The 25,199-nt window shown below is 42.2% G+C and overlaps 1 protein-coding gene across 2 annotated transcripts in view; it reads left to right on the forward strand.

The window, feature by feature from the left end:
• BABAM2 (BRISC and BRCA1 A complex member 2) overlaps nucleotides 1-25,199 on the forward strand; it is a 421,888-nt gene that overhangs the window by 362,238 nt on the left and 34,451 nt on the right. For both annotated transcript variants that reach the window (XM_070379299.1, XM_005903863.3), the window contains exon 11: nucleotides 20,238-20,391. In XM_070379299.1, coding sequence (XP_070235400.1) covers nucleotides 20,238-20,391 — 154 coding nt within the window. The remainder of the gene's footprint in view (nucleotides 1-20,237; nucleotides 20,392-25,199) is intronic.

A 25,199-nucleotide genomic window follows, 5' to 3' on the forward strand; every position in this document is an offset into this window, starting at 1 on the left:
GACAGTGTCCCAGCTGAAAAGCAGTTGAAAGAAACGTCCATGTGTTAGAGTTGGCAGAAGCCAGGTGTGAATGGGTTACAAAATTAATTGATAATGAAGAAGGTGGACCAGTCTTCTTTATGGGGGTTTAGAGAATGAAAAGAAGAGCAGGTGGGAAGTAGCTAGTAGGGGTGGTGGTCACGAGGGGTCCGTATGCGAAGAGGAGGTTCTTCAGCATGATGAGAAGGAACCAGTGGAGAAGAGATTGTAATTTAGAGGGAAAAGAGAGAGAGAGATCTTTGAAAGAGCAAAATCCTAGAGGTGGTTTAAGAGTATGGAACCTGGAACATGGGTCAAGGAAGGAGATCTGGACAAGAAGGAACTGCACCACCCCTGAGGCAATAGGAAAGGATACAGATATTGGAGTTAATTCATCCCTCTATCACCACCACCCAGCAGTCCTGGAGTATAGTCATCACTCAGAAATGTCTCTGAATCAATGAATTTTTAAGTCATAGTATTTTAGAAGTTATTATTTTGTGGCTCAGCATGAACAGATGATGAGAAAGTTGGGGGTGTGGCCACAGGGAAATGGGTTGCCCTTGTTAGATGCTGATGTTACACTGGATGGTTACAGAAACCCAAGTGGAGAGGAGAACTTGAGGCCATTGTAGACGTTTCTCAAGAAGTTAGTGTGTAACCAGGAGACTGAGTAGATAACACACAGTGAGAATCAACAGAAATGATCTAGCCAAATGATAGAAGCTTCAAATAGGGTTGCTTTTCTTAGGGTCAAGGTTGATTGTGTAGGCAAGTCTGGGAAAACAAGTGGCTTCTACTCAAGGGAGTGGCCAAGGGGGAAAGCTAGGTTTCGCTTGGGACAAAAAGGTGGCAGGAACATTCTGGGAAGAAAGTGAGAAGGCTTATCTTAGAGTCAGAGCAGAGGTAACGGTCTGATACAGTGGCTATTTGTCCTGTGAGGATCCAGAGTGACAGGACATCAGGAAGAGTTGGGAGGATGGATTTTTTTTTTTCCCCAACAAAAGATGAGCGTCACTGTGAGAGACGAATTAGCTAGGAGGCAGAAGCTGAGAAAGACTGTATGCAGGGGCCTCTACACGGGCAGTGGGTTGCAAGGCAGTCCCAGCAGCTGGGAATGTTGTGGTGGAGAACTTGACACTGTCTGAAAGTCTGCAGACCCTCAGAGGGCCACAGTTAGTTGGTGGTTGGATGGTCCAGGATGCCACCTCCATGAGCCCACGTGTTCCAGGAGAGCTCCTCTGGAGGCCTGGACTGTCCCCGCTCCAAAAACGCCTCAGGCATATCTCATGGCCTCTCTGACCCGAGGCTCAAAGTACGGTCTGCAGCTGATTACCTGACCATGAAGATGCATGGAGACATTGCGAGTAAACAGAAACTTTTATAGCTGTTTGAAATTGCTACGGCATCTGGGCATGATTCTTTTTCTAGTTGTTCAGTTTTATTTTATCAATCTATGACAGGTTGGAATTTAAAACGAAACACAGTAGGATGTCCCTGGTGGTCCAATGGCTGGGAATCCACCTGCCAATGCAGGCCATTATGCACACGGTCCATCTGTTATACCAAATCATAACTGATTCTTAAATACTTAAAATCCTATAGGTCTTTCTATGCTGTGCTAGAAGGTGCCCCAACTCTCACCAGTCAAGAATCCCATGGTTGGGAATGCTCATGACCACTATCTTTGAGTTTCAGACAAGCAACTGTCTTCTCATTTGTACAAGTCTTAAAACTTTCGAGTTCTTTAAACCAAATACATGCACGTATATACCTGCATGTATTTAGATATGCATGTGTGTGTTGTTGTTGTTTTAGTTACTCAGTCATGCCCGACTCTTTGCAACCCCGTGGACTGAAGCCCACCAGGTTCCTCAATTCCTGGGATTTCCCAAGCAAGAATACTAGAGTGGGTTGCCATTTCCTTCTCCAGGGGATCTTCCTGACCCAGGGATCTCCTACATTACAGGTGGATTCTTTGCCACTGAGCCACCAGGGAAACCCATATGTGTGTGTATACACACATAAAAGATGACATCTCTTGGTAAAGAATTCCTCTGGACCTGGGATTCCCACACCTCTCCTATAGATCCATATTGGGGCCTACTCAGGGCACCCCTTTGCAGACTCTAGTTTAATCTAAGGGTAAGTGATGACTTAGCAAGTTGCACATTGAAAGAATCAAACCTGTTTTTCCATGCAGCCAATTAATAATACACCTAAATAATATTAACCTTTTGGCTTATGGAAACAAAGAGAATTCCATCACCAAGAGCATTGATAAGGGGTAAGAGAAAGGGTGGGGCAGGATAGAATAGCTATTGTGAGAGCAGCAGGCAGGCTGAACAGAAGGGGTTAGCTGTTGAGCCCAGATCAGGTTCTGTTAAGGTGTACCCTGGTTTAAAGTACTTTATTTTAAAGCCCTTTGGATCTTCCCTCTCTTTTTTATTCTTAATCTGATTCTTTACATCTGTCCTTCAATACTCTTGTGTATATGAACTTCAACTTCTATATTCAAACCTTAGTCTTAACTGAAGCCTGATGGACTGTACCACACATACCCTCTTAAGAAGGGCAGGCTGTGTAGGCCTTTCCTGACCTGCTCCACCAACATTTAAGAGTTATGTTTTTATCCAGGAGACCGTGGTTAGTCCCTATCAGCTGAAACAAGGGGGGAGAATTAAGGTAATCAAGCTGGCACCAGTGTGTAGGACAGACAGAGAAGCAATTCCTGGAGGCAGAGAAAGCTTATTGAATTACTTCAGGTGTGAATTGATTAGTACTTGGAGCTGACCTAAAACGATTGGCATAGGAGGCCTAACGTGGTTGTTCTTAGGTTTAAACGAAAGTATATTCAGTTGCATAAAGTGGGCTGCTATTTTTAAAAATACCCATTCCCACTTCTGTTTATCATGATGGAAGTAGATGGGCCTCCCACCCCATCGAGTAGGACAGTGCCTTGTGGACAGTCCTCTCCAGGGTGTGCTGCCAACAGTGAGCCTTTCAGAGATGCAAACGGCAGGATGAAGAGTCAACGGTGACTCAAAGGTCCTGAGCTTGGCTGAATATTAGACCCAGCCTTTGTGGGTGAGCAAGCTTATGGCTTTTATTTCAGACGTGTGGTATGATTCTTCCCCTGTCGATAGTAGGACATCCTGATGATGTCAGAACCATGGGTTTAAAATTGAAGACCTGAATCCAAGGTCCAGCTCTGTCACATAACTGTAATTTTAAATGAGCTTCTTTCTGTTCCTGAGTTTCAGTGTTCTTACCTGTAAATGGGATAATATGCCACCTTGAACATCACAGATGAGATATGAAAACTTTAAAGCCAAAAAACATATATTATGACATTCACCAGGCCTCTGGTCTGGAATTATCAGATTGCACAGGTGAGCAGTCAGAAGGATACGTAGATTTTGAAGACATCAGAGTGTACTGAGATGGAGCTTTCTGGGACTTTCTAAAGGAGGAAAGCTCAGGGCCAGCCCTTCAGGGTTAACTATCCCTTACCTCGGCTTTGTGGGGAGTTGTTACACGGATGGAGAAAGGAAACAGTAAATGTTTTAAAAGGAAAGGAAGTACAGGTCGATGTGGTGTCATGGAAACTATGGGAGAAGAACAGACGTGAGCACCAGGGTCTAAGGCCATTAAAATCCCATAGATATGACCGTAAAATATCTTCCCAATCCAAAAGAAAGAAAACAAGGAAATTGAAACATCAAAAATAAAAATCCTTAAAAGCCTGAGCTCATTGAACCCAGAGGAATAACTCATGAGGTCTGGAAGGCAGGCACATTCTGTTCTTCCTCCTGGTCTGTGAGGACCGTGAGAGTCAGTCGCACTTTCTGATTCACGGCCAGAGAACGTGCTTGCCCATAGCAACCCCTGACTGAGATGGCAGACAAGCCAAAGTGTCCCTGAGCAGGAACTCCTTCCAGAATGTCAGAAACAAGCAGTAAATCTAATTTGCAGCACTTGTGATAGAAAGAACACGGACTCCAGACCCAGACTGGCCAGGGCTCACCCTGGCACCGTCTCTTCTTCCTGGCTGCAAAAAGGTTCTTGGGCTTGCCACAAGGCATAGGCTTCCTCCATAGTGAAAAGGGACAAGAGAACCATGTGGCAGGAAGCACCCAGCACATTGTAGGTATTCAGCAAATGTTTGTTTCCTTCCCTTTTCTTAGCATTAAAAAAAAGTACTTATTAGAATGGAACACAAAAATAAAACCCACCATGCCTAACTTTTGTGTAGTGAGAGATTTTTCAGACTTGGGTTAAGGGAGAACCCAGAGTCATACTGTGGACTTCCTTGGTGGCTCAGTGGTGAAGAATCCACCTGCCAATGCAGGAGACATGGGTTCAGTCCCTGGATAGGGAAGATCCCCTGGAGAAGGAAATGGCAACCCACTCTAGTATTCTTGCCTGGGACATCCCATGGACAGAGGAGCCTGGCGGACTACAGTCCATGGGGTCGCAAAAGAGTCAGACAGGACTTAGTGACTAAACAACAGCAACAACAAAGTCATACTGTAAAAGCAGCTTTGGTAGCTGTGGTTTACTTTGCTCCTGTAGGGAGATTTGCTGAGCCACAAGAGGCTTACAGGATGGGGGGTCCGGACCCTGGGGTTCTCTGTCAGCTGCCCAGGCAGCTCACCACTCTACACCACAGGCTTTTCAGTTAAATGGATAGATGACTTCCAAGCCCTCTTTGTGAACTGTGGTTTAATGAGTTTGTCCTCTGTCGTGACAAGACATGGCAATCTTTAAGCACCTCAGCTCTTCCCTGAAAGCACATCTGTCAAAAACACAGCTGAAAGAAAGGGAATAGACTAGAGAGGTATTGCAGCGTTTATGTATTTCACTCACAGGGACCTCAGGCCTGACTCCTACACCTGCTGTTAAGCTTGGTGCATTAGTTCCCTGATTCCTAGCAGCCTAACTGCTCAGAGAAGGTCTGTGGTCTCTAGACAGCCTAACCTATAGCCTGAGCTGGGCGGTGGGGGTGGAGGGAACTAAGAAACTATAGACAGCAGAATGCTAGACACTTAGACACACACGCCTCATTTGGCCTGGGTTGTCATGACTGTATGGCCCACTCTGAGAGCTAATATTCATAATTGTGATTTAAGTCATTTAAAGGGGGATATGGAAGAGTAAATGTGAAGGCTACTTTGGAAAGATTTCAATCAAAAGCAATAGGGGAAAAAAGTTTTGGAGCTCGCAAGGAAGAGCTCTCAGTTACTGGGCGAAAGTCTGCTTCTCTTAGGAGAACCTTTGCTTGAAAAAGATTTTATTCCTTTACGTTTGGATGTACAAGTCAAGCAGCTAATTTAAGTCAAAGGCTTGCCTCAACATGCTCACCTTGTATTTATACGTGTGTTCTCTATAATTCAAGTTAGGAGAATATGATAGTTTAAAAACATCATTTTAGACAGCTGTCATACTTTCATCTGAAGTGAAATTTCTAAATGGAGTTGCTATTAAGGAAGAACATGAATTAGTTTCTCTTTTCCCACTGTATCCCCCTCCCATTCTCACAGAAGAAATAATAACTAAGGAGATGGCCAAAGAAACAACTAAACAAAAACTAGGATAGTTCAGGGACCACGTAGCAATCTTTAAATATACAAAGATTCATTATGTTTCTGATCTTTTTTTTATCTAAGCACAATGGAAAACTGTCTGACTGAGTTTTCAGCAGACTTCCTCTCTGTTTAAATGTTTTATGGTCTTTGGTCAGCTCTTGCTGCAAAACCCCATTTGACCTTACACTCTCCAGAGCTGTGTTTTTTTTTAATTTGAAGGAAGACGAATATAGAATTAAAAATGGGGAGTTCCCAAGGACTCTGAATTTGCCCCACATAAAATGATGGGCAGAACTAAGTTGGAAGCTTAATTGAAAGAACCTGGCTACCTTAATCTATGGGTTGTATTTTCTCAGCTGGAAGTCAGGTTGGAGAAAGAAATTAGGTAGACTCAGGTTTGTTTTAATTGCTTCTAAGAAAAAAGTGATAATAATAGGTATCATTATAAATATCTGCTAGGTGCCAAGTATTCTACATGTACTCATTATGTCTTATAAACCACCCAACAGCCTTGCATGGTAGGTACTATCCCATTTTAAAGATGAGAAAACCTAGACTCAGAGAGTTTAGCAAATTGCGCAAGGTCACCCAGGTCATAACCGGTTGAGTAGGAATCAAGCCTGGATCTGTCAAATTCCTAAGATCATATTCTCTCCACTATACCTGCCCGTTCTTACATTCCCTTAGGCTCCACCCTTTATGTATCGAGCACTTTCTACGTGCCAGATGCTGTACCACATGCGCTATTTTCAACCTGGAGGTTAGAGTCTTTCCAGTTTTACAATGAGGAAGAAGCTCGGAGAGGTCAGTGAATCTACCAGTGCGATATGATCACTAGGTGGAACCTAGGTCGCCACCTCCAGGGCACGTGTTTTTCACGTGACCCTTCAGCCTCAATGAGATAAGCTCTTTTCCTGTTCATCTCACCAGAGGAAACTGAACCTTAAGCAACCGAAGAATGGAGTGACTTATCTCTGAACATTTCCACAACCATCTAATCTAGTGGGTCAGACATTTTCCTGTAATTTTGATACCCCAGCACAGTATAAATCTGGAGTGGAGAATGCTTGGGAAGTGTAATACACAAAAAATAAGTTCATGCAGCTTTCTGCATAGGAGAGTGACAGGGTGGCCAGGGTTCTAACGCTGTCTTGTAAGGAAACATACAGTCACTCTTGAGGGTTCTGGTTTCCAAGCACTGCCACATATTTGACCTAAACTATTTCCCATCCCAGTCTTAAACCCAGTCCCAAATCTCAGGCTCTGCTGTAGAATTGTCCTCATAGAAAGTTAGAGCTGTTTGAGAGAAAACGGAAGACTCCTATAAGCTGATGAAGCCCATCACCAAGCTAACCCCTCATAGCCTCCCTCTGACCATAAGGGACACACTAGTAAGTCTTAAGAGATGTTTTGTAAAGTGGAATCGGTTCACAAACTTAGAAGTGAGTGACTGCACTCCTCTAATAATAAATAATAAATTATTTGTGATTTGTGCATGTGTACCTTCTAAAACATTCTCCTTTCTAGAAGACTTCTACCATTTGAGGGTATTTAAATTACAGGAAAATTTCTGACCAGAGTGGGTGAAATGTTCAAGGATCTCGCTGCTCATGGAAGAAAGTCCACACCGCTTTGCTTTGTGCTCATGACTCTCCACAGTTTGGAGTATTTATCCAAAGCACCCCCGCACCAGCATTGTATCCTCTGGTCAGTGCTCCCTCTGCCCTGATCACCCTCATCCCCTCACCCTCCTCTCCTCTGACTGCTCGATGCTGTTCCCTCTGCCTGGAATCCCCTCACCTTTCTCTGTCCCTTCCCTGTCATAAGCCTCTCACTGCAACTGCCTGTCCAAATCCTAGTGGTCTTTCAAGGTCCTGGTTATCCAGCAAACCTTCTAGAAGCCCTTGGATTATCTTTCCACCCCCACCCAGGCAGTTACTACCTCTATTATAACCCACCGTCATTTTCCTGCCTGAGAACAGTGATGGTCAGCAGGAAGGACCAGGCTTTACTCAACTTGGCCCCCTAGAGCTAGCTCATAGTAGATTCTCCAGGAATGCTTCTCAAATTGGATACTTGTTGCTATTTTCTCTAGCGTATAAAGCTCATAACCAGACCCTTTCAAAAATAAAAATAACTAGTTTCAGAATTCTTTTTCTTCTTAAAGCCTAGTTAGTCATCCTTCACTTTGGAGTAGTTGCGTTATTTGCAAATTTGTGCCTGGCAGGATGTTCTAATTTTTTAAGACTGGAATTTAAACTGACCATTGTCAGTCCTCCTCCTTTTCAGAATTTGTCCTATTCCTTCTAATCATCTGCCTTTGGTAAATCATCCATGATATTTTGAAATTAGAAGCTTATGACTCTTTAAAGACTTTGCCCAGCTTTTAAATGCCAAGGATTTTGCATTTGAATATATTTTAACTTATTTAAGGATTATTCTAATCAAATTCTTCCTTAATTTAGCCAGATTTCTGTTTTAATCCTCCCAGGCCAGGAGTTTATTTATTGTGACTACATTCTTTTAAAGATAGAAGTTTAAATGGTATTAAATTATGTTGGACTATAAAGGAAGCTGAGCGCCGAAGAATTGATGCTTTTGAACTGTGGAGTTGGAGAAGATTCTTGAGAGTCCCTTGGACTGCAAGGAGATCCAACCAGTCCATCCTAAAGGAGATCAATCCTGGGTATTCATTGGAAGGACTGATGTTGAAGCTGGAACTCCAATACTTTGGCCACATGATGTGAAAAGCTGACTCATTGGAAAAGACCCTGATGCTGGGAAAGATTGAGGGCAGGAGGAGAAGGGGACGACAGAGGATGAGATGGTTGGATGGCATCACTGACTCAGTGGACATGAGTTTGGGTAGGCTCTGGGAGTTGGTGTTGGACAGGGAGGCCTGGCATGCTGCAGCTCATGAAGTCACAAAGAGTTGGACATGACTGAGCGACTGAACCGAACTGAACTGAAATGCTATTTATGATTTTTCTCTGCATCTCTTAAAAACATGCTTCCTTCTTTATGTCTCTTGTCGTTGACCTCTCCTCACTTTTATGGTCTCTGCCAGGCAGAGTTCCTAGACATACATCAACTACCTGCCTTGTGTCTAGCCCAGTGTTCACATGTGGAGAATATAGAATTACGACAGGAACACTGAATTGTTAGCAATTCAGCCAAGACTATATCATGGGCACGTGTCACTTAGTGACAGAGTGGGCAAGAGATGCTTCCTGGAAGAAGGCCGCAGAAGCAAGAGCAGCTTGTAGGGACTGAACCAGAAGCCAGGCCTGGGGAAATGCCAGGATCCAAATGGAACGCATCCTCAGGGGACACAGAAACCAGAGGACATCACAGGAAGTGCACAGTGTCGCACCTACCATTCATTTCCAGGAAGCGTGGGTCCTCATGTGTAGCCTGGGACCTGCAACATGGGATGTGCTCACTCAGTGTGTGTTAGATGAGGGAATAGACAAACCTGGAAAAGCAGGCAGAGAAACACCAGGCTAAGGAAGATTTCCCATGCGGAGGACCCCTCAGTCCTGGCCTCGGCCATTGGCTGCTTTTCTCCTGGGGAGGACAGCCCTGATGAGGCCTTGTTTGGAGTACAAGTTGAAAGCATGCAGAGTTCTAGGACAGAGGCATTTCCAACAAACTGAGTCATGATGAGACGAAACCCAGATAAACCTAGGGAAGGAAGGAGGTTCCTCCAGGAAGGGAGAGCAGCTTGGCCGTGAGCTTCCAAGGGCAGCCTTGGCTTCCTTCGTCTTTGTGTCCCCTGTTCCTCTCCACATGTGCAAAGGTGAGGGCAGTGGTGAGAAAGAAAGTGGGATCAGTGAAATAGGACAGGTTATAGCTTCTCTGAATTGAATGTATACAATACGAAAAGAGTCAAATAAAAATGGAAACTGATGACTTCCCTGGTGATCCAGAGGTTAAGACTCCGTGCTGCCATTGCAGGGGTACCCAGTTTGATCCCTGGGCAGGGAACTAGATCCCGCATGCCCCAACTAAGAGTTCACATGCTGCAACTAAGACCTGGCACAACGAAATAAATAATTTTTTTTTTTTAAAAGAAAATGTTTACATCTGCACAACATCAAAGCTTTATTGACTTCTTCCCTGTTTACGGAGTATCCCCCAGACTCTGGTTCTGATTCAGCCCTTAACCTTCTGGATCCAACTCAAAATCCATCTCTTCTGCAAAGCGTCCACCTCAAGCAGTGTCCCGTCCCTCTGCACTTCTGCTGTCACCCCACGTGAGCTGTGGGAACTTCTCCCCTTCCCCTGTGCCTGCCGGTGCTCAGGGCCCAGATACCTTCATTCTTCCCAGGACTCCGCCTTCCACTCAGCAAATCTGGGAGCAAAGGAGCAACTCAGTGGACCAGCTGACTGTGCCAGCCTGACAGTGTTCTCATGAGAGAATGTGCCTCTTCTGCAGTGCCTCTGTAAGCTGTATTCCAGGTTTTCTGCACCATTTTCTTCTATGTTATTTTATTTTTCTTTACAACTTTGGTGTCTTATTTTTCCCTGAAGACCATTCAATTTTCTAAACTCTCTCAGTTTTATAAATGCTCCCATTTAAAAAAATATTTCTTTGAATATATGTACAAGGATCATAGAAAACATACCCATGTACTTTAAAGACTAATAAAACACCACCGACTGCAGAAATGGAACACAGCGCCAGTATCTTAGAAGCCCTAAGCGTGTCCCCCTCAGGAGTAACCACTCCCCTGAATTTTATGTTTACATGATACTTCTGTCACGTAACATATACCCATGAACAACATATCATTATTTTTTCCTGTTTTTGAAATTTATACAAATGGAATCATATTGATTGTTTTGTGATGCTCTGAATATCAATGTCTGTCTGCTTTGCTTGAGTATATGCTGCTGCTGCTAAGTTGCTTCAGTCGTGTCCAACTCTACGACCCCATAGACGGCAGCCCACCAGGCTCCCCTGTCCCTAGGATTCTCCAGGCAAGAACACTGGAGTGGGTTGCCATTTCCTTCTCCAATGCATGAAAGTGAAAAGTGAAAGTGAAGTCGCTCAGTCGTGTCTGACCCTCAGCGACCCCATGGACTGCAGCCTGCCAGGCTCCTCCATCCATGGGATTTTCCAGGCAGGAGTACTGGAGTGGGGTGCCATTGCCTTCTTCGACTTGAGTATATAAAAAGTACCAAAACAAACACCATGTACCCACCTTAGCCAAATCTTAATGTTTTGCTGGTAATTGCTTCTGCTTTTGTTTTCACTTTGTTTTTAAAGAAAGAGCACATTACTAATTTGGTTACGTCCCCCTGAGAACCCCTCCATAATGCATTCCTATCCCTCTCTCCTTTCCCATTACCCCCAGAGGGAACTTCTTTCCTTAATCTGGTGTTTATCATTCCCGTGCACGTTTTTATACTTCTACTACATAGGCATTCATAAGCAGTGTATAATACTGTATGCATGTTTTTGGACTTTGTAAGTTTATACTGAACACTGTTCATCTATAACTTGCTTTTTCCACTGAACATTATGTTCTTGAGGTTTTTCTGTGTTGGTACATGTAGCCCTAGCTCATTCATTTGAACTGCTGTAAGGTATTCCATTGAGGAATGTACCACAGTCTCCTGTTGATGGACACTTTAAGATGTTTCCAGTTTTTGTTATCACAAACAGTGCTACAGCAAACCTTCTCCTACCTTCTTATGCACTTGTGGCAGTGTTTTAGGAGTGGGAATGCCAAGTTATGAAGTCTATACATCTTCACTTTTACTGTACAGGAGGTTATAGAAATTTATATTCTCATTGTCAATGATGAGAAATTACAGTGTTCCACATCTTTGACAATACTTGGGGATTGCTGGTGCTTTTAATTTTTGCCAGTCTAATACGTATGAAATGGAATCTCCTTGAGGTTTATAATTTTGCATTTCCCTTAAATACTCCTTTAGTTCAACAAGCATCTATTGAGTATCTCTCCTGTGTTATGTCATGCCCTGTGCCAAGTGCTAAGAATATAAAATAACTAATTCATGACCCCTACCCCTAGGAGCACTCAACTTTTGTAGTAATTCCCAGCTGGGGAGGCATATCAGAGACACTTCAGGTGCACTTTCAGGAACCAGAGGTCTGAGATGGGGCCCAAAGGTTAATTCCTTGGTGATGCAGATGCTGACTTTTAGTTGAGACCCTCTGAGCTCATGGCAGAAGAAGCTTAGCTGATATGGTTCAGCCTGGGTTCATTTATGTGGCCAGGTGGGAGAACCTGGCTCTTCCTGGGCCCACACTATGGCATCCCTTTCACAGTGAGATTCTTCCTGGAGTTTTGTGTGAATGGCTCATTGGGGGTCAGAAATATTAATTTGTCTCTAGAAAGTACCTCAAAAGCAAATGCTAAACAAAATGTAAGCAGGAACCAGATTTCCTATAACTTCACCTACCTGGGAAGTTAGCTGTAAACCTGGAAGGAAACGAACAACAGCAGGCGGAAGAGGAGGAGGAGATAGTATCTGAACTCCAAACAGTGCCCGAACCAGAGCTCACACGGCATCACTTCACATCATACGGCCCCTGCTCCACACCAGGTGCTGGCCTACGGATAGAGAATCAACCACACTGACTCTTCAGGAGCTGAGATGCAGGCTGGATAAAGCAGACCAAAGGCAAAGAGAAGAGGCAAGAGAGAGAGACCATACTGAGGCCGGGCTGGCCATGGTGAGAAGTGGCCAAGGAAAAGGAGCAGAAATAAATAAAGGGACAGAAATAAATAAAGTTTGTGATCAGGGGGCGAACGGCACACACATGCCAGTTGCACTGGGGACCTCAGCACCACCTCAAAGGCATGTCAGCTCCTTAACTGAACAGTTCTGGGGGTCTGGCTCGTGGTAGGAGGCATTTGTGAAAGAGCAAGTGAAGTCTTCTCTCTTTTTAAACTTTTTATTTTGTATGGGAGTATAGTTGATCAACAATGTTGTGTTAGTCTCAGGTGGACAGCAAAGTAATTCAGTTATATCAGTACATATACATACATCTGTTCTTTCTCAAGTTCTTTTCCTGTGTTGGTTGTTACATAATATTCAGCAGAGTCCCTGTCTATACAGTAGGTTTTTGTTGGTTATCCATTTTAAATATACCAGTGTATACAGGTCAATCTCCAATTCCCTAACTATCCCTTCCCCCCCACCTTGTAATCATAAATTCATTTTCTAAGTTTGTGAATCTGTTTCTGTTTTGTAAATAAATTCATTTGTATCATTTCTTTTTAGAAGGTGAAGTCTTATTAACACTTGAGACTCTCGTGTATATGATCTTTTCATGTGTTGTTTGTCATCAAGAAAAGGCTAAATTCTTTTCAGTATGTTATTTTTACTGAGATGTAAAGGTCTGTACAAAGTTTAGAAAGAGATCCATCAAAATAGTTAAACACTGTGAAAATTTATGCTATAGGTAGAAATTTCACATATATAGAAGTGTATAAAACTAGACTGAAAGAAAAATACAAAGTAAGGAAAAAGGACGAGTCGGAGGAAAGAATGAATGTTTATTTACTACCTGTTCTGTTTTTGTTCAGTTCTTTCAACAATGCTATAAGAATTATTACCCTCATTTTTCAGGTGAGAAAAATCAAGATTCAAAGAGATGAAATATTTTGCCTATGGTCTCACCACTAATAAATGAATAGAGCTCAGAATTGAAACCCATTTTTATCAGACTCCAAAGGCTGTGTATACTTTTTCCATCATATCGTGCTGTCACCTCCCATACTAGGATTTTTAGCATTTACAGCAAAATCCGGGAAACTTCAGCTTTTAGTTTGTTAATATTACTACACCCCCAAAGGTCATCTGTTTACATGATCAAATCACACAAAAAAGTGAAAAATTGAAACCAGTGTATTAAAATGTGGTTAATATTTGGTCTCCTTAGTCACTTAAATGTAAGGCAGTGATGATAAAAAGAGACTCCATTTGATTTTTAATGCCTTGAGTAGGGACACTTCTGAATTAGAAAACTTGTCTTTTCTGTTTCTTATAGGTGAGTATTTTGGATATGTGGTAGTTAACTTTCTAGTGGTTGGGATCCATGTGTCTCAGAGGTACGATCAGGGGTGGTCAGTCAATAAGTGGCAACTTCCCTAATTGGTTGTGTGCCCACAAGCCTGGGAATGAGACGTGTACAAACTGCTCTTAAGAAGAATGGACCTCAGATGGAATCATTGTCGGAAGGGGAGTTTACAGCCAGTCAACATGGGGTTAAAACTAGCTCCTATTGAGGCTTCGAGGAACTGGAGGGGCCTGAGAGAACTGGAAATCGGAACGTAACCATTGCCACCACAAAGTGAATCCATGAAGCATCTTCCCTACTAGCCCAAGCACACAAGAATACAGAGTTGGGAAGGTTTGGAGGAATGAAATAATGGCTCACTTGTGAATAATGATGAAAATATTTGATGATGCGACTCCCAGGGAAGCAATTATGGTTAACCCCTCATTTGTCTGGCATTTTCAAGGATTGAACTGTCCCACATAACTGAATTTTCCAGACAGCTAAAACTTTCCTATTTATGCGCCTTGAATGTTTTTAACCATGCTTGATGGAAATATTTCTGAAATAGATTATACGATTATCCTGCCTTCTTGAACAGAAGCTGCAAGGAATAACATTTCCTTTAGTTTCCTTGCATTGCAGGTCCAAGAAGACCTGATTTAAAAAGTTGAAATAGTTAGGTCTTGTAATGTCTGACATAACAAGGAATCCAGAGCTGGGCAGTACCAGAGAGAGATGAATTCGACAGCTCAGTGACGTCAGGCTGACTTTCCGCTCATGGTCACGAGATGAGTGCCAGCTCCAAGCCTCAAGATCTCACATGATAAGATCTAGGCAAAAATGAAATGGGGGCTTCTCCATATGTGTCTTAAATTAGGAAAAGATTTCTCAGAGACCCCTGGCCGACTTCCACTCAGGTCCCATTGGCAGAACTGAATCACATTTCTTTGCCTTGGTTTTATAGAAGGTTGAGAAAGTAAATGCTCTCCGACTATGGGAGGAGGTGTCTGAACATATAAAAGAAGATGGAGAATGGCTGTTGGTTAGGCAACCAAGAGTGTTGGCCCCGTTACCAAGATTGGGAGTGAACATCACTATGTATGGTAATAGCTTGAGGGAACGATCAAGCTCTTTGTTCCTGCACTGAATCGCGCCCCCACCCCCCAACTGGGATGCTTTGTGATTTCCTAAGTCTGCTTTTATTTATTATTCTCTCTCAGTGCTTTGTGCCAGACTGCTAGTTATCACTATTTGCTGTTAATGTCCCTTGTTCTAATCTTGCCATAATTAGATTTTTTTCCTTTTTCCTGGAAAAACCATATGATCAAACTTGTTAGAACAAAGCCTGAAATGTTGAGTATCTGGCAGCTGTCCTGTGGATCCGATACACAATGTGGCATTTTTCTTTTGGCTGTCCAGTGTCTTTTTTCCATTGTTGAGGTCTGAGGCTGGGAAGTGAAGTTTCTCGAGAGTCTTGTGAACTTAGATAAAACTAATGAAGTCTTCTGGTGCAAGGATGAGCACATAGGAGCAGTTAAGCATATTTACTAGAGAAGATAAAACCATCAGAACTTCAGCATGGTTTGGAGAGAGGCGGCAAAAGTTTCTCAGTGCATCCGGCGCCTCTCAAAGCTGCACGGCGGGCAGTTCTCTGGGACTGTGACCAGTAGAACCTGTCACTGCTGTGACTGTCCAGCGTAAGGCAAGCTGGTGCAGAACTTAATTATTCCTGCCTTCTGCCAGGGCGTCAGAGCCCTGTGAGCAACTCCTGTGAAGTGCCTAGGTTGAGCAGAATTAGCAGTGTTTGAGTGTGACTCGTTTCAACAAGTTCTTGAAGAAAATAATGCTTAGGAAATGGCTATTGAAAATTATACTGAACAAGGAGGGGACCATTTCTTCTGTGGCTCAAGAGCTGGGCAAAATTCAGTCTCTGAATCCAGAGAGAAGGAAATAGGAAGCACTTGTGAAAACAACGCTGACAATGAGTAACTGAATCCAATGAAATGATTCTACTCTGGGAATCAAACCTGAGCTAGTAGAGGAGTTGGATTCTAAGGAAGCAGATGTTCAGATGCTCAGATTTAACATGGCTGAGACAACGAGCCCAAACTGCCTAGAAGCTTAGGAGTTTCTTAAAGCGAGTTAGCTGTTTGAAGGCTCAGCAGTCATTATTTTAATGTTCAGAAAAATCATGACGTAGCCTGAAGGCAAAATGTAGTGTCAGAAGCATTTGGGGATAAGGAAAACAAAAAAATTTTTTTTTAATTCTAACTAATTTGTACCATTCAAATCATTCTTATAAGAAAAATGCAAAGTATTTCTCATAGGTATTTTAGTTATTAACTCCTTCTTAGAACATTTTTAAAGAAGTCATCCTTCTACTGACTGCTGACTGATCCAGGCAGGATATGCCCTCGTTAAACTGAGCAAGATATTTATATTTTTTAAATTTTATTTTCTCATGTGTGAATTAATATGTGGATTACCAAGTTTTATCTTTGAAGGACTCTGACCAGTCCTACCCCTTCTAATGATGTAGCTACTGTGTTCAAATTTTAGTATTGACTCCAGCTACACTTTTTAAGAAAAATCTCCATGGCAAAATAATTATGTAATCAAATACTTTTGGGGAAATCTTGGTACATATCAGCTAACAGGTTTTTTAAAATCAGAATAACTCACTCATTTAGGTAAATAAAATTTTATTTATATTTTGAATTGTTCCTGGTCTTAATTGGGCATTAAGGGGGTCAGAGTGGATGTTTCAGGACTAGGTGGGAAGATCATGTTTTAGCCTATCAAAATACCAGCATCTAATTTTCTACAAAACAAAATAACAGGAACAAAAAATAGAATGCATTTCAAAGCCCCAGAAATCTGGTAGCTTAAGAGTCATGAAGCTTCTGATATTATGTATATTGCTTGGATACTAAATGATGACTGTACTTACTTTGAATTGGTAAATTATTGCCATTGAATTTTATTATTGAAAATTACTGCTGTTTTAAAGGGAACCTTGCATGTTAAATACTTCGCACCAATGCTATAGCTGTTGCTTTGGAGATTAATCTGAATCTCATTTTATGTATGAAACATATAAAATATAAACATGGTTGAAGTAAAATTAAAGTACATGTGAATAGGCATTTTTTTCTAAAATTAATCAGAGGAAATGAAATGAGTAATCAGAAGAGAGATAAACAGTTTTGGAAAATGATAGTTATTCCAAATGACTGAAGATATTTTATATCAAACTCTGTAAGATGAAGGGATTCAAAAGGGTTTTCTGAATCCAAGTACTTGTCATGTGAATTAGTCTGTTTTTCGTGTTTTGTATTATTCCTATATGTTACCAAATTTTTGCTTTGGCACAAACAGACATGTATTGAAACTGCATTGAGGCACTTGGAAAATGTGACTAAAGGATGGGCATTCAAAATCTTGCCACTTTTCTTTGGTTGGGGGGTGATTCATCTGTAGAAACCCCCTACAGCACTGAGTCAGAGTCAGATATGCTCAGAGGTCTAAGAGGCCTTACCAACTGGACAGTTTTTTGTTTTTTAAGTTTGCTGCAAGCCTAACTTCCTTCAAAAAAATCATTTTGGGTACTTGGTAGGCCTATTCCAAGTCAAAGGTCACCCTAACTGACTTGGTGATACATGTATAGCTATCTAGTATGTCTTTTTCTTTCCTATATTTGCCTCATGGAGCCAAAAGGATGAACCCTGTACATCCTTCACAGCAGAGACTTTAGCTTACTAAGTTGTAATTTTAACATAGTGAGCAGTAAACCCAAGAGCAAAAGGCAATGTGAGCCAGTGGAAGGAGCTTAGGATTTAAATTACAGAACTAGATTTGAGTCCTGCCTCTGTATAGCTATGGTATGAACAAGTTAATAAACCTTTTGGAAACTCAAGTATGTCATTTATTAAATGCAGCTGGTGAAAATAATGTCTGCCTCAAGGAATTATAGGTATCAAATTAGATAAAGTATATAAAAGTACTCTGTAAAGCTAGAAAAGTCTATACACATTTTTCTTATTATTTTTTTAAACGGATGTGCCTATTCTGTGTCCTCAGAGTGAGTAACATTTACAGAAATACATGTTATATGCCTTGAGGAATTTGACATCAAAACAGTCTGTGTTTTTAGTGATAGTTTGCCTGAACTGAAAATAGGAAGTCATTTTATTTTTAAAAATGGAGTTAAAGGATCCCCAAATGAACATAAAGCACATAATATTTGTAAATAGCAAATATTAAAATCAGTATATACTGTAACAGTAGACATATGTAGTCCCTGTGGCATTCCATTAAGCAGCTCGTACTGATTGAGGAGATATATATGGTAACATATACGGAAAAACGTAAAACTGCTCAGTATCAAAGTTCACCGCTAGATTGAAAATAAAGTGATATACTTTGTTCTTTCCCGTGGCCCAGTTCACTTGCCCTCTTGATCCCCTTTCCAAATCCAATCTTTAAGAACAGTCTTCTTCAGATTCTGGATGAGAAAGACACTGCCCAGCCTTTGATGAGCTTATGATATAATAGGTACTTAAAAGAGATACACAATTAACTTCTCTGTGAATACTGGACAGGTAATTAGTGCCACAGCAGTTCAGGGGCCTGGGGTTGCCCAGTCTCTGTGACCATTTCCTAGTACTCTTTCGCACCTGTCTACACATCATGCCTCATATTGGTTTAATTTTTATTTATGGGTGATTTACCTCTCTACAGAAGAACTGTACAAAAAATATCTTCACAACCCAGATAATCACGATGGTGTGATCACTGACCTAGAGCCAGACATCCTAGAATGTGAAATCAAGTGGGCCTTAGAAAGCGTCACTACAAACAAAGCTAGTGGAGGTGATGGAATTCCAGTGGAGCTATTTCAAATCCTGAAAGATGATGCTGTGAAAGTGCTGCACTCAATATGCCAGCAAATTTGGGAAACTCAGCAGTGGCCACAGGACTGGAAAAGGTCAGTTTTCATTCCAGTCCCAAAGAAAGGCAATGCCAAAGAATGCTCAAACTACCACACAATTGCACTCATCTCACACGTTAGTAAAGTAATGCTCAAAATTTTCCAAGCCAGGCTTCAGCAATACGTGAACTGTGAACTTCCTAATGTTCAAGCTGGTTTTAGAAAAGGCAGAGGAACCAGAGATCAAATTGCCAATATCCGCTGGATCATGGAAAAAGCAAGAGAGTTCCAGAAAAACATCTACTTCTGCTTTATTGACTATGCCAAAGCCTTTGACAGTGTGGATCACAATAAACTGTGGAAAATTCTGAAAGAGATGGGAATACCAGACCACCTGACCTGCCTCTTGAGAAATCTGTATGCAGGTCAGGAAGCAACAGTTAGAACTGGACATGGAACAACAGACTGGTTCCAAATAGGAAAAGGAGTACGTCAAGGCTGTATATTGTCACCCTGCTTATGTAACTTATATGCAGAGTACATCATGAGAAAAGCTGGGCTGGAAGAAACATAAGCTGGAATCAAGATTGCTGGGAGAAATATCAATAACCTCAGATATGCAGATGACACCACCCTTATGGTAGAAAGTGAAGAGGAACTAAAAAGCCTCTTGATGAAAGTGAAAGAGTTGAGTGAAAAAGTTGGCTTAAAGCTCAACACTCAGAAAACCAAGATCATGGCATCTGGTCCCATCACTTCATGGGAAATAGATGGGGAAACAGTGGAAGCAGTGTCAGACTTTGTTTTTCTGGGCTCCAAAATCACTGCAGATAGTAACTGCAGCCATGAAATTAAAAGATGCTCACTCCTTGGAAGGAAAGCTATGACCATCCTAGATAGCATTTTCAAAAGCAGAGACATTACTTTGCCAACAAAGGTCCATCTAGTCAAGGCTATGGTTTTTCCTGTGGTCATGTATGGATGTGAGAGTTGGACTGTGAAGAAGGCTGAGCGCCGAAGAATTGATGCTTTTGAACTGTGGTGTTGGAGAAGACTCTTGAGAGTCCCTTGGACTACAAGGAGATCCAACCAGTCCATTCTGAAGGAGATCAGCCCTGGGATTTCTTTGGAGGGAATGGTGCTAAAGCTGAAACTCCAGTACTTTGGCCACCTCATGCGAAGAGCTGACTCATTGGAAAAGACTCTGATGCTGGGAGGGATTGGGGACAGGAGGAGAAGGGGACAACAGAGGGTGAGATGGCTGGATGGCATCACTGACTCTGTGGACATGAGTCTGAGTGAACTCCGGGAGTTGGTGATGGACAGGGAGGCCAGGCGTGCTGCAGTTCATGGGGTCGCAAAGAGTCGGACAAGACTGAGCAAGTGAACTGAACTGAACTGCCTCTCTACCTAGATCATAAACTCCTTAAAGGCAGGGAAGACACCTTGTCTTAGATTGGCCAAAAAGTTTGGAAAACCCAAATGAACTTTTTGGCCAACCCATTGTTTCCTGGGCTCTCTCTCCACACCTGTTACCTAAGCGTCAGCCAGTGTTCATGGTTTAAGGAGAGTCTTGTACCCACCATTCATATTTAGCCAAAAATGTGTATTAAGATGCATTTAAGCCCTAACTTCCTTTTCCTTTCTTCTGTCTTTACAGTTGACCTGCCCCTGTTTTTTCCTCGAGATCAGCCAACTCTCACATTCCAATCTGTCTATCACTTTACCAACAGTGGACAGCTTTATTCCCAGGCCCAGAAGAACTACCCATACAGCCCCCGATGGGATGGAAATGAAATGGCCAAAAGAGCAAAGTAAGTGAATCATTGTTTTTGTTGTTGTTTTACTTGGCTGTGTTAGGTCTTAGTTGCGTACGAGGGATCTTCATTGCATCTTGCAGGATCTTCCCTTGCAGTGTATGGACTCTCTAGTTGTGGCACGCAGGCTCGGTAGTTATAAAGATGCTTGGACTTAGTTGCTCCACAGCATGTGGGATCTTAGTTCCCCAACCAGGGATTGAACCTTCTTCCCCTGCATTGCAATGTGGATTCTTAACCCCTGGGCCACCAGGGAAGTCCCCTGAATCAATTGTTGTTTCTTGCAAATAGGTAACATATTGTTTATCTAGTCCAGGGGTTGGCAAGCTACTGCCCTGTGCCTGTTTTTATGAATTAAGTTTTATTGAAACATAGCCATACCCATTTTTAAACTTATCTTCTGTGGCTGCTTTCATGCAACAACGGCAGGATGAACAGTTGGAACAGACCACATATGGCCTGGAAAGCCAAAAGTAATTGCTTTCTGGCCCTTTATAGAAAAAGTTAGCCAACTCCTCATCTAGCCTCATCAGGTAGATTGCCTTTAAAAAAAAAAATGGGTTACAGGATATCTCTGAAATCTACCTTTCTATTTAGATTAGATTCTATGTACTAGATGGGAATTGGAGTTATGGATAAACGGTGTCTATGATGAAAATATTGACAGCTGCTTTCACATTTTTTAAAATGGGAAATTTCAGCAGACAGTAAACAAATAGAATTTTGGTCTTGTTAGTCAACATGTGGATCCAGTACCTAGTTCTTCATATGGAACTGTAATGCCTTTGAAGGAACAGAATGAGTTATATTCCTCATTGCATCTCTGCAGCCATTGCCCAGAGTAGGGCCTGCATCATCTTTGAATAAATGGCTATACAGATAACTTAGAACTATTGATATCCTTAGGGAAATAAGTTGGGAATTTGAGGTTGAAGTTTAGCTGGAGTTTGGAATTTAGAGATATAACTATTGCACTTGAACCTCTCTATAGAAAGTGTTCCCCAGTCATATGGAATAGGTAAATATAAATGCAGAATGTTTTTTATAGGTAAGACTTTAGTATCTGGAGCACCAGTCTTCATGAACCATGGCCTTCCTAGACTGAAGCAACAGTGAGTGGGTCAGTGTCATAGTTTCCAAAAATAAATTACAATGTGGCAGGTGATTATTACTTTATCATACAGCTGTATGCTCACACCTGTGATTCCAGCTAAAGGATGTTCAAATCCAAAGAATTACAGAGATGAAGAATATCGATGCAGCGTCCTCTTCATTGCTCATCCAGTATTCACTGAGCATCTCCCATGTTCCAGGCAGTGTGCCCAAGGCTGGGGTACGGTGATAAACAAATCAGAAATTTTCCATGTCACCATGGAATTTATAGCCCAGCAGGAGAGATCAAAGCCTTTATGATATCAAACCAACTTGTGATGGTTTTTTAAAGTGTATACTAGTAAAACGTGGCCTTCCAGACCTAGAATGCTCTTGATTGGTAAGGCTTCTTGCTCTTTTCTTCCCCACTGTGGGTTCTCTTTCGGTCCGCAGGTGCCCCCTGGCATCTCCTATACTTTCTGTAGTACAAGGCTTTCACTCACAGCAGAAGTGGGACTGTTTTAAATAATGACAGGACAATTTTCTCTAGAAACCCAGATTGCCTCAGATTCATATGTGGAATCCAGAGCTGCTGTTGTCTGAACCTTCAGTGTGCCCTCCCTCCCTGTGTTTTTCCTTTTTGTCCACGATGCCCAAGTGTGAAATTCTATTTAAGAAAAAAAACAAACACATGCAAAGGTAACTAATGACAATGAGTAAGACTTACTTATCTTGAAATAAACTTGAAAGGGGGATTATGAAATAAGTTTTATGTTTGATGAATTGCAGTTTAATTTTCTGGGCTTTCCCTGGGTCTACATAGGATCTGTCCTTAAAAGATGGGCTGTTATTTGTGGTATGTGCTGTGGAGTCTAAACTAGACGTGTTTTTGTGGTTTCCATGGCAAAGTTATCTCCGTATGTGTGTGTGTATGCACATGTGCGTGTGTATGCCCATAGACACACATGCTTTTTCAGTAAACATTTTAGCATGTATGAATTTAGTCTTTAAGGACTTGCAGACCAAAGCCTATGATTTCAGTGTAGGCATATCGTAAGTGAAGCCTGTTTATCTTAATAGATTGGTTCAGAATTGCAAGAGACCTTTGCTTTACGTTACCACCAGCCTAAAGAAAACATCTGAGGTAGTGTTTAAAAAAAATCTGCCTTCTACTGTAGTGAAGATGGATCCATTTTAAGTGTAATAAAAGAGAAAGCCAGCAGCTCATGCTAGAAAGAAGTAGTTTAAAAACTCCCTTCTTAAACTGACCCGAGTAACTTCCCTGAGCTGTGTCAGAAGTCCAGGTAGTGGATAAGCACAACCAGAGAACTGTCCTGCAGTACAGACTAGAGACTGGGGGAGAAGGTGAAGAGACAGGACAGAAAGAGACAGAAGCCAACTGCAGCCTTCCTTACACTCCCTGCTGCTTTGTCCTGTGAAGATACTGTCTGTACACAGTGCGCACAGGCTGTAATTCACTAGGAGAGCTCTGCCCAGGACATAAACACTCTCATGGTTTATGAACAGCACTACAGCCCTTGGAGTGGAGTCAGCTGTTTATTCCCTCCCATAGAGCAAAATTCTAAACACGTGAACTCAGAAAGGCCACTTTCTGGCACTGACCAGGGCTTCTCCTGTGACTTGTACTTCTTGCTCATGGCTGTCCAGCAAATTCTGTCCTCACAAGTGAATCCCCTCTGCTGGGTGAGCACAGGCCCTGGGGTCATGTGCACCCCAGTTCCCATCACAGATTCTAATCTGTAAGCTCTGTCACCGTGGGCAGGGCTATTAATCTTCCCAAACTTCCTCCTGTAAAACAAGACTATACTCCTCCCTATGATAGGCTTGAGGTGAAGGGTCAGTCAGGGGTTGGACATGGGAAAGACCCTTGGTTGGATTTAGCGTCTGCTTTGACTTACAGTGCCTTTGCCTGCTGCTTTCATCCTGCTCTCTTTCTGCTCCTGCAAATCTCCCCTTCCTTCCACACTCTTCCTTATGGTTTTCCATCCGCGTTAAATTACAGGCAGTTCTTTCACCTCTCTCCAGTTTGGGTTGACTATTGGTCATAGACTGCTTTGAAATCCCTTATGTATTGTTCTTTGCTTTTTCACATCTTTGTATACATCTCATTTCCTTCATCTACCTGTGACTCCTTTGAAGGCAAGGGTTTTGCATATTTCTTTTAAAGATATCTTTATCATTTAAACGTATTTATTGTAGCATAATTTAGGTACACTTATAGTTTAGCAGTGGCCACAGGACTGGGAAAGGTCAGTTTTCATTCCAGTCCCAAAGAAAGGCAATGCCAAAGAGTACTCAAACTACCGCACAATTGCACTCATCTCACACACTAGTAAAGGAATGCTCAAAATTCTCCAAGCCAGGCTTCAGCAATATGTGAACCGTGAACTTCCTGATGTTCAAGCTGGTTTTAGAAGAGGCAGAGGAACCAGAGATCAAATTGCCAACATCCACTGGATCATGGAAAAAGCAAGAGAGTTCCAGAAAAACATCTACTTCTGCTTTATTGACTATGCCAAAGCCTTTGACTGTGTGGATCACAATAAACTGTGGAAAATTCTGAAAGAGATGGGAATACCAGACCACCTGATCTGCCTCTTGAGTAATCTGTATGCAGGTCAGGAAGCAACAGTTTGAACTGGACATGGAACAACAGACTGGTTCCAAATAGGAAAAGGAGTACATCAAGGCTGTATATTGTCACCCTGCTTATTTAACTTCTATGCAGAGTACATCATGAGAAATGCTGGGCTGGAAGAAACACAAGCTGGAATCAAGATTGCTGGGAGAAATATCAATAACCTCAGATATGCAGATGACACCACCCTTATGGTAGAAAGTGAAGAGGAACTAAAAAGCCTCTTGATGAAAGTGAAAGTGGAGAGTGAAAAAGTTGGCTTAAAGCTCAACATTCAGAAAACGAAGATCAGGACATCTGGTCCCATCACTTCATGGCAAATAGATGGGGAAACAGTGGAAACAGTGTCAGACTTTATTTTTCTGGGCTGCAAAATCACTGCAGATGGTGACTGCAGCCATGAAATTAAAAGACGCTTACTCCTTGGAAGGAAAGTTATGACCAACCTAGATAGCATATTCAAAAGCAGAGACATTACTTTGCCAATAAAGGTCCATCTAGTTAAGGCTATGGTTTTTCCCGTCGTCATGTATGGATGTGAGAGTTGGACTGTGAAGAAGGCTGAGTGCCAAAGAATTGATGCTTTTGAACTGTGGTGTTGGAGAAGACTCTTGAGAGTCCCTTGGACTACAAGGAGATCCAGCCAATCCTTTCTGAAGGAGATCAGCCCTGGGATTTCTTTGGAAGGAATGATGCTAAAGCTGAAACTCCAGTACTTTGGCCACCTCATGCGAAGTGTTGACTCATTGGAAAAGACTCTGATGCTGGGAGGGATTGGGGACAGGAGGAGAAGGGGACGACAGAGGATGAGATGGTTGGATGGCATCACTGACTCGATGGACGTGAGTCTGAGTGAACTCCGGGAGTTGGTGATGGACAGGGAGGCCTGGCGTGCTGTGATTCATGGGGTCGCAAAGAGTCGGACACGACTGAGCGACTGATCTGATCTGATCTGATAGTTTACATACAGTGAAGTAGACAGATTCAAGTGTAACTTTTGATGGAGTTTTGACAGTACCTTCTACCCCTTTCCAGTTAGTCTCCTCACTCCCAA

Source organism: Bos mutus, chromosome 11 (genome assembly GCF_027580195.1).
Source record: "Bos mutus isolate GX-2022 chromosome 11, NWIPB_WYAK_1.1, whole genome shotgun sequence".
Taxonomy (NCBI): Eukaryota; Metazoa; Chordata; class Mammalia; order Artiodactyla; family Bovidae; genus Bos; species Bos mutus.